The 10,154-nt window shown below is 40.1% G+C and overlaps 1 protein-coding gene across 1 annotated transcript in view; it reads left to right on the top strand.

Annotated features, from left to right (window-relative positions):
• The window catches only part of LOC109529648 (CUB and sushi domain-containing protein 3-like), a 447,797-nt gene that overhangs the window by 140,062 nt on the left and 297,581 nt on the right, over nt 1-10,154 (top strand). The window contains exon 6 of the mRNA XM_019893029.1: nt 7,258-7,370. Coding sequence (XP_019748588.1) covers nt 7,258-7,370 — 113 coding nt within the window. The remainder of the gene's footprint in view (nt 1-7,257; nt 7,371-10,154) is intronic.

Genomic DNA, 10,154 nt, shown 5'->3' with positions numbered 1-10,154 from the left:
ACGTAAGTTCCGGTAACATGTAATATCGTAGTCAAAATGTTAATGCACAGGTTTTTGTTCCGGGTGAAGGAAATTCCTTTTCATAGAATTCCGGGGATGGGAATATTTACTGTACATCCTGATTTATATAGCGCTTTCACAAGTGCTGAAATAAACATCAATCGCTTCTAGTAGGGTACAGAGGGCACCGCAGCTATGCTGACTTCATACCTCGTATGCGGGGTGTTCTTCTTCCCGAGTTTAGTTTGGTGAAGAGCTTTGCTATGGCTCGCTCTATTGCTAACGCTTTCGATGCTAACGTTAGCTGTGGCTGCACTCGAGACTGGGTGCTTTGCATTGATGTGGGAGGCTAAACTTGAGCTGCTTCGGTGGGAAGCAAACTCTTTCTTACAAATTAGGCACAACACTCTCCCTTTATCAGTAATGCCGTCAGGGCGTTTTATGGAATGTAAATTTTCCATTTATTGGGTCGAGAACTCTCACATGCTCCTCCATGTTCACCTCTCCTCTCCTCACCGCTTTTTACTAATCCCGCCCAACTCCAATGGGAGTCTATCAGTTTATGCTAAACAAGCCCAAACATAATTACAGCCAATCAATGTCCGTTTCAGGCTGTGACTGACCATTGTTTCCCACCCTCAACAACTCGAACACAGGAAGCCAACACATAAAAAGGGGGATTATAAAAAGACAACCCACCTACACAAACAAAAAAGTTAGAGATTAAAATTAGATTAACGCTATTAAAAAAACAATGCGCCTAATATCACAAATTAATTATTCACAATTAACATGATAATTTTGTGTGTGTGTGTGTATATATGTATATATATGTATATATATATATATATATGTATATATATGTATATATATATATGTATATATATATATATATATATATATATATATATATATATGTCAACTTTAGCATGTAAATAAAATTACCTGAATACAGCACATTTTTTTAAGGCCAATTAACGCACACTTTGTATTTGGATAGCCCTGTGGTAGGGGAATTTGTGTTGCAATTCAGCAGGTCGGCACATGAATTAGCTTCTAGAATTATATTGCACTGCACTGCAGCCATTATATACAATGTTTAAAGAGGAAAATTAATATATATATATATATATATATATATATATGTCAACTTTAGCATGTAAATAAAATTACCTGAATACAGCACATTTTTTTAAGGCCAATTAACGCACACTTTGTATTTGGATAGCCCTGTGGTAGGGGAATTTGTGTTGCAATTCAGCAGGTCGGCACATGAATTAGCTTCTAGAATTATATTGCACTGCACTGCAGCCATTATATACAATGTTTAAAGAGGAAAATTAAATCTGCAATGGTGGATCTTTGGGATTTGGGCTGTGAAGCACACCAACTCTTTCCTGCTTTGAGAAGGGAATGCGCTTGGTCGGCTGCTGGTCAGTCGTTTGAACCGAGCTAAGTTGCTCTAGCTCTCAAATGGGTCTCCAAGGGCACTCCCAGACCCTTTTGAGAGTCAAGAGCTGAGTGTATGCTTGTCTTGTCACTTGGAGTGACTCCAAGTCACTCTGTAGACATGAGGCGCATTTTATTCAGCACTAAAATGTGTGGGGAATGGAGAGCAGTTGTAATAATTAATTCCCTAAAGAGACACACGCGTGTATAGATAAATAAATAGATGGAGTTTATATATTTCATTAATTTAATGTGAAACATTTTGTTTTGCATTTTGTAAAGTTTTAAGGCACACCGGCCTCATCAATGCCTTATAAAAGAGTGTTTTCCAAACCTGAGAAATTGCTTTGAAAAAGTAATGGCCAGAATGCCAAAACGTTGGAGAAATTGTTTTCAAATATAAGTTTATGTGAAAAGAAATAATTCCCTGGCTCAAAGACAATTACATGGGCAACATCCCATTGATAATGACAACACGTTCACATTGACACATGTTAACATTGTTAAATTGACAGTATGTTTTAAAGATAATAAAGACACTTTAAATTCAGATTAAGGACTAAATAATGCAAAACAACCAGGCCTAGACTTGTGCAGAGCAGCCAGAGACCTCTTTTGAATGTCTGGTCCTGAGTTCACATTGCAGTAAATGTCAAATAAATTATATTGATTAACAAACCTCAGAGATGCTGCACCCACAATAACAGTGACATTACCATGGGTGTGCATACACATAGATGAAACGTGAAGTTATCACACTGTTTTTAGAATCCTGCACCATGCTCCAGCAGTCCCATGTTACTATTAAACCACGCGTTTGTTTGTGAACGTGTGTGTGTGTGTGTGTGCGCACGCGCGTGTGTCTATGTGTGACAGAGTGTCTGCGTTTGTGTGTGCGTGTGTGTGTGTGTGTGTGTGTGTGTGTGTGTGTGTGTGTGTGTGTGCGTGTGCGCTTGTTGACAGACGGTACAGGGATGGTAAGACAGAACAAATTCAGAGCTGGTTCGCCAGAAAAATGAGTAGGCCCGTGGCAGTGTTAAATCTCTACCAGATGCTGCAGACTGCACGCTAAATAAAATGATTTATCTATCACACAGTCAGTACCAGGAAGATGGAACACGGAGGCATACACCGACAGACATTTCCCATTATTTACACCTGTACCTGATACACATCTTCGACACCATTTGGAACAAAACATAACATTTTAGCTAAGCAAAAGTATTAGAACAAAAAGACTTAAAAATGATAATCACCCAACTTGCATGATGTTTTTTGCGATGGTTTTTGAGGCATTCACCACAGCCAGTTGTTTTATCTGTCAGGTGGCTCCTTTCTCATCTTTAGCAGCTAAAGGTTAGGGTTCACTTGGCCAGGTCAATACATTTTCACTTTTTCCCCCTGATAAACTGTTCTTGCCGTATGTTTTGGGTCATTGTCGAACTGAATGATTCACGATATCCAAAGGAATATGGTTACATTTTATTTTAAACTGTGGGTGAGCTAGAGCCTATTCTGGTGCTCATTTTGCTGCTGTCATCACGATCCATCCATCCATCCATCGATCCATCCAAGGTCGTGTCATGGGGCCAGCAGCTCAAGGTGGGAATCCCAGACTTCCCTCTGTGCAGCCACTTCGCCCAGCTCTTCCATGGAGATCCCGAGGTGTCCCCAGGCCAAAGTCTCTCCGGCCAGGGAGGTCTCCCACCTAATCGGGCTCCTTTCAATACGGAGGAGCAGTGGCTCAACTATGAGCCCCTCCCGGATAGTCGAGTATCTCACCCTATCTTTAATCCTGCAGTCAGATCGCACACAAATTGAGCTATTCTCACGATGTGATTATATATAAAGTCAGTGCAGTGTGCGCCGATACAGTAGGTGCCAATCCGACCATGAACACAGTTGAGGTCATGTGAGTAGGGACGAGTACATTAACTCGAGTTCCTAAATTTGGACTGGAAGAAATATTGCATGGAGAATGTATTTACTCACATACAAAGTGTAAAATAAGAAGAAGAAAAAAAAAACAAGATGCCCTGTGCAGATAGTGTGCAGTAACAATGTAGGACCAAAATCATTGTGGTCTGTCAGTTTTAGGGGCTGTATAACACAACCGGCTTACAATGCGGCCCAAAAAAAGAGCAGACATAGAGAATGGGGAGTGAGTAACTTGGTGTATCTAGTCATCTTATTTACTTGTTAAAACTGTTGAACTGTGAATCAAAATGGAAATAGCATTTAGCATAAGTCAAAGTTTGAGCACAACTGTGCCAAAAACAACGTTTTTGGAACGTGGGAGCAAACCAGAATACCCAAGAAAAAGTCACACCGGCATGAGGAGAACATGCAATCTCCACACAGAAAGGCCAGGGCCCAGAATCATACCCACAGACCTTTGGTCTGTGCAGCCAACATGCTAACCAGTTGACCACCGTGCCGCCCTGTAGTCAACTTTGAAAATACTCCCTTCTTCTTCTTACCAGGGAGGCTAAAGAGTGTTATCGCACTGCAGTTGTAACACACCCTCCAATCCCCCTTCTTCAAAAAAGGGAGACCACTACCCCGGGCTGCTGCTGGCATTGCAAGATATTTAATTAGTAAATATTAATATGCAAGGCTGAGCCTTGACATTATCTCTACAGTGCTTCATAGTTTGTATGTTGTGGATCATTAGAAGATCCTTTCCTTTTCCCAATTTTAATCTTTTGTCGCATCAGTCCATAACAATCTCTCTACTAAATTCCAGCCTGGCCTTCCTATTCTTCTTGCTAACAAGTAGTTTGGATCTTCTGGGTTAGCCTTTGGATGTCTTTCTTCTGCAAACAAAATACCGTATTGTGATTCCCTTTCTTCTGCCCTCTAGAGATTGTTGCTGATGTCAGTAACAGTTTTTTAAGGGTCTTTTTTAGAGCTCTGATAATGTCTTTGTCGTTGACTTGCTGTTTCCCTTAAGGTACCTACTCCAAGTGTGTCAGTGGTTTTGTCGATCTTCGGGACATTCCAAACCAATGTCTTCGTTCTGGCTAATGTTTGTGCAATGTTTCTGATTGATTTTCCATCTTTTCTCAGCTTTACAATTGCATTTTTTGAACTCAGACTCAAATAAATAGTTTATAGTCTGCAGAGTGTAGCCAAACTTTGAAACTGAGCATTGACCTGCAGCTGTATTTGCTTTATGAATAATCAATGTGTTCGTATACAGCTGGGCAAGATCAGTCACTTGAAAAATGGTTGGGCTCTACTAAAGCTGCTATCTTTTCAGTAATGTGTCAGATCATTATGTAAAGACATGGACGTAAAAGCTGAAATGTTGAACTCTTGTTTCATATTCATTTTTTGAGGTCAGACCCAAATGTTTTCTCCCCAGCAAAATTAAAATGTATATATATATACTTGGACTCGCTCTTCCATTACTTTTGGGAATTGAAATAACCAGGAAAAAAAACATCTTGTTGCACTTAGTGTCACAATGGTATTTAGCTTGAATCATGACTAAAACTTCTGCAAAGCTTGCTGATGAGTTGATCATTTGAATCAGGGGTGTTGGAGGAGAGAGAAATCTTAAACAGGCTGTGTAGTGGGTTTTGAGAACCGGACTAGGGCACCCCTTTTTTAAAGGATGCATGAAAACACCTAAGACTGCAGTCTAATTACCATTGAAATTGTTAAATAGGGCAAACTAACATGCAATGATCATCTGTAGTGGTTTGACCACAGAATGTCTCATGAGAAGTATGTCAATTACGCTGGATTTGTGGGCATTACGGTGTTTAAAATAACTATCCAGGTAACTGTCATTACATTATGTCAACTTGTTTTTATTTTATTTTATTTTTAACTACGGGTGTGGATATGCGGTGACCCAGTGGTTGACTGGTTAGGGTGTCGTCCTCACAGTGCAGAATTGCAGGGGTCAATTTCGACTCCGGCCTTCCTGTGTGGACTTTGCATGTTCTCCCCGTGTCTGTGTGGGTTTTCTCCGGGTACTGAGGTTTCCTCCCACATTCCAAGAACATGCATGGCAGGTTCATGGAACACTCTAAATTTTCCCAGGTGTGAGTGTGAGCGGGGATGGTTGTTTGTCTTCATGTGCCATGCGATTGACTGGCAACCAGTTCGGTGCGTGGGCTTCATCATGTGCCGCGACCATTGTGAGGATAAGCGGATCAGAAAATGGATGGATGGGTGTGGATACACATCACTTACTCATCCCAACTGGGAACACACTACTAACAGGTATTTACATATACATTGCCCATCCATCCATTCGTCCATCGCCCCCCACCCCCTCTCCCTCCCTCCCAAAACCCTGTCCCATCTGATTTTGGCGTGCACCCAGAGCTGCTCGCCAGCCAATTGCAGGGCACACACAGACAAATAACCACTCGCACTCACATTCACACTTACGGAAAATTTTGAGTCTTCATTTAACCTACCACACATGTTTTGGGAATGTGGGAGAAAACCCAAGTAAGCATGTTGAGAGCATGCAAACTGCTGACAGGAATTCCGGAGCCGCAATTTGAACCCACCTTCTCAGAGCTTTGAAGTGGATGTCTAACCAGTCAACCACCATGTCTAATCTGTTCACATCACGATCAAAATCCAATCACATTTCAGCCATCCATCCATCCGTTATCTGATCCGCTTATCATCATGAGGGTCGTGGGCATGCTGGAGCCTATCCCCACTGCCTTTGGGTAGCAGGCGGGGTGCACCCTGAACTGGTTGCCAGCCAATCGCAGGGCACACGTCGACACAAAATCATTCGTGCTCACAATCACAACTAGGGACAGTTTAGAGCCTTCAGTCGGTCACAATACAATAACATTGAAGAGGCTTTCACATAGTTCACAACTATTCCGTAATTGATATACAAAACAAGTTTGCATGTTGGTCAATTCCCAGTGCGTGGAACGTGCACGGAGAATCACCTTCAAATTAGAAGAGAAAAAAAAAAGACGTGAACTAACAGTAATGCTGCATCAGAACTCGAGATGGGGAATTTAATTTGTTAATATTGTTATTAGACATGATTATGGTGGTGTACACACACACACACACACACACACACACACACACACACACACACACACACACACACACTAGTTACATTCAGCTGGATTCTCTGGACATGCATTAATGATGTGCATGGACAAGGATGCACAATTGGACAGCAGGAAACGAGGTGACACTTGTCGAGCAACTATTCCACTAAAGTTGGGTTACATTGTCACCCAACATAAATTATTAGCGAGTAAGCTACTGCCCCATAATATAACAATAATCACAAAAAAAAAAAAACTACCCTCGAGACCTCTGCCAAAAGGCCTACATATTTTTTTTTCTTTGTATGAATTGATGGCTACAATGGAGATATGGTTGTAGCTCTAAGCAGGTAAAGTTTAATCCAGCTCTAGCATTTCTTCACAAATGTGAAGAAATGAATCGTGAATCAGGATCAGATTTTTATGGCAGTTAGTTTGACGTCAAACCTTGTCAGTCTGACTACATTGCAATTCAGTTCAAACTGAGTAATATTAGATATTTGAATTACTTTTTTGATTCTCGAGAAAAAAATATCACACACTATATGGAACAGAACAGAGTGATTATGTCGCATGAACATTTTGTCAGCCCTGGAAGGACGTCGACATCTGAATGGCAGGCACACTATAAAACCTTTTTGAAATGTGTGTATGTGTGTGCGCTCATTTTTGGAAAATAAAACAACAATGTCATTAACATGACTCCTGTGTTCCTGAAATAAAAGTTAAAACATTTTTACGTTGTGCTCTTCATCTTTAGGCTGACTGGTATGAATATCCCTGCACCCATCATCAGCAACAAAAACTGGCTGCGGCTGCATTTTGTGACAGAGAGCAACCATCGCCACAAAGGCTTCAGGGCTCAGTATCAAGGTAGGGCACGTTTACTCAATTTGCACAGCATTATGGCGGGAGCTCTACTAGAAGAGGATGGTCCATCATAAAGTAAAAAGCTATGTAATTACTAAAGAAAGCCTTTTTGGTCTTTCTTAACTGCATGTCAAGCAGTTTTGTCAATAGCCCCTCTGTTGCAGGCATAACTGGTTATTTCTGTCACTGACTTCTATGGGCCTTTGTAATCTAATATTTTGGAGATAAACGCAACACATACTGTAGTGTCTTTCAGTACTTTGTAAAGTTAATGGATTATATTCTCAGCTGGAAAAATGGTCAGGCACCGCATACATGTTTCAATAGGATTTTTACATCAGATCTTAGGTTTTAAGCATAAAGCTTAAGAATGATAAAGTGAATGCAACCATGTGATGTAAATATGCCATCTGTCAATTTAAGTTAATCAATGGATTATGCACACAGCACTTTCGCGTTTGGGGTGAAGTAGCGTGATACCTTCCGGTCACTAGGCTAACAACTAGTCATAACGATAATGGGTGTCGTCGTGGACTCTGAGCTCACACACACACACACACACACACACACACACACACACACACACACACACACACACACACTAGTTACATTCAGCTGGATTCTCTGGACATGCATTAATGATGTGCATGGACAAGGATGCACAATTGGACAGCAGGAAACGAGGTGACACTTGTCGAGCAACTATTCCACTAAAGTTGGGTTACATTGTCACCCAACATAAATTATTAGCGAGTAAGCTACTGCCCCATAATATAACAATAATCACAAAAAAAAAAAAACTACCCTCGAGACCTCTGCCAAAAGGCCTACATATTTTTTTTTTCTTTGTATGAATTGATGGCTACAATGGAGATATGGTTGTAGCTCTAAGCAGGTAAAGTTTAATCCAGCTCTAGCATTTCTTCACAAATGTGAAGAAATGAATCGTGAATCAGGATCAGATTTTTATGGCAGTTAGTTTGACGTCAAACCTTGTCAGTCTGACTACGTTGCAATTCAGTTCAAACTGAGTAATATTAGATATTTGAATTACTTTTTTGATTCTCGAGAAAAAAATATCACACACTATATGGAACAGAACAGAGTGATTATGTCGCATGAACATTTTGTCAGCCCTGGAAGGACGTCGACATCTGAATGGCAGGCACACTATAAAACCTTTTTGAAATGTGTGTATGTGTGCGCGCTCATTTTTGGAAAATAAAACAACAATGTCATTAACATGACTCCTGTATTCCTGAAATAAAAGTTAAAACATTTTTACGTTGTGCTCTTCATCTTTAGGCTGACTGGTATGAATATCCCTGCACCCATCATCAGCAACAAAAACTGGCTGCGGCTGCATTTTGTGACAGAGAGCAACCATCGCCACAAAGGCTTCAGGGCTCAGTATCAAGGTAGGGCACGTTTACTCAATTTGCACAGCATTATGGCGGGAGCTCTACTAGAAGAGGATGGTCCATCATAAAGTAAAAAGCTATGTAATTACTAAAGAAAGCCTTTTTGGTCTTTCTTAACTGCATGTCAAGCAGTTTTGTCAATAGCCCCTCTGTTGCAGGCATAACTGGTTATTTCTGTCACTGACTTCTATGGGCCTTTGTAATCTAATATTTTGGAGATAAACGCAACACATACTGTAGTGTCTTTCAGTACTTTGTAAAGTTAATGGATTATATTCTCAGCTGGAAAAATGGTCAGGCACCGCATACATGTTTCAATAGGATTTTTACATCAGATCTTAGGTTTTAAGCATAAAGCTTAAGAATGATAAAGTGAATGCAACCATGTGATGTAAATATGCCATCTGTCAATTTAAGTTAATCAATGGATTATGCACACAGCACTTTCGCGTTTGGGGTGAAGTAGCGTGATACCTTCCGGTCACTAGGCTAACAACTAGTCATAACGATAATGGGTGTCGTCGTGGACTCTGAGCTCACTTTTATTCTGCTTATCAAAAATTTAACAAGAGGAGTGTTTCATTAATTGAAGATGATATACAGAGTCCGGCCCTTTTTAACTCTCAGATCACTAACTGAATTGATTACTGTAAAGCCCGGCTTTCTGGTCTTCCTAAAAATGCATGCTATGTTTACAGTTACTACAGAATTGGGAAGCATCTGTCCTGACTAAGGTCGGAATGCGGGAGCAGATTTATTTTAAGTTTCTATAACTGGTCTTTAAAAATGTCCGAATGTTCTATGGTAATTAATTTTGTAACGGGGTCACATGAAAAACTACAACGCTTGCCGAGGGCCAGGCCAACATACAACTTTGTCTATTATTTTGAATATATTGAGAAAAAGCTTATTGTCCTGTTTCAATAAATTTCTACTTGTGTCGACATGTATTATTTATAATATGGGTATAACATTATATAAATTATAAAATAAATTATAAACTGTCATTGAAATGACCTCTTTACATTAATATAATTAACTTTGGGCACCAACCGCCAACTCATATTGGCAGTTCCAAGTGAGTGAGGACTCCCAAATATGAGGGAATTATAATATTACAGAAAATGATTTATCATGATACACTCATGACTTATCATAACCTCTCTCCATTGTGCAGGAAATAAGAATGTTGCTCACATTAGGACCCCTCTTGTCATTTTAGCTAGTCTCTTTTCTGGGGAGCAAAAAGTTATCAGAGGGGTCGGAAAATGCACTCAATGTAGTGAAAACGTTATTCCATCGTAAACACTCCAAAGAAGTCTTGCTATTGCTTGAGTGGGTAAAAAACAAAGTACAAAAAACAAAA

This window comes from Hippocampus comes, unplaced genomic scaffold (assembly GCF_001891065.2).
Source record: "Hippocampus comes isolate QL1 unplaced genomic scaffold, H_comes_QL1_v1.1 scaffold94, whole genome shotgun sequence".
Taxonomy (NCBI): Eukaryota; Metazoa; Chordata; class Actinopteri; order Syngnathiformes; family Syngnathidae; genus Hippocampus; species Hippocampus comes.
Note: the sequence above shows the minus strand (reverse complement) of the source record. Positions and strands in the feature narration are given on the sequence as shown.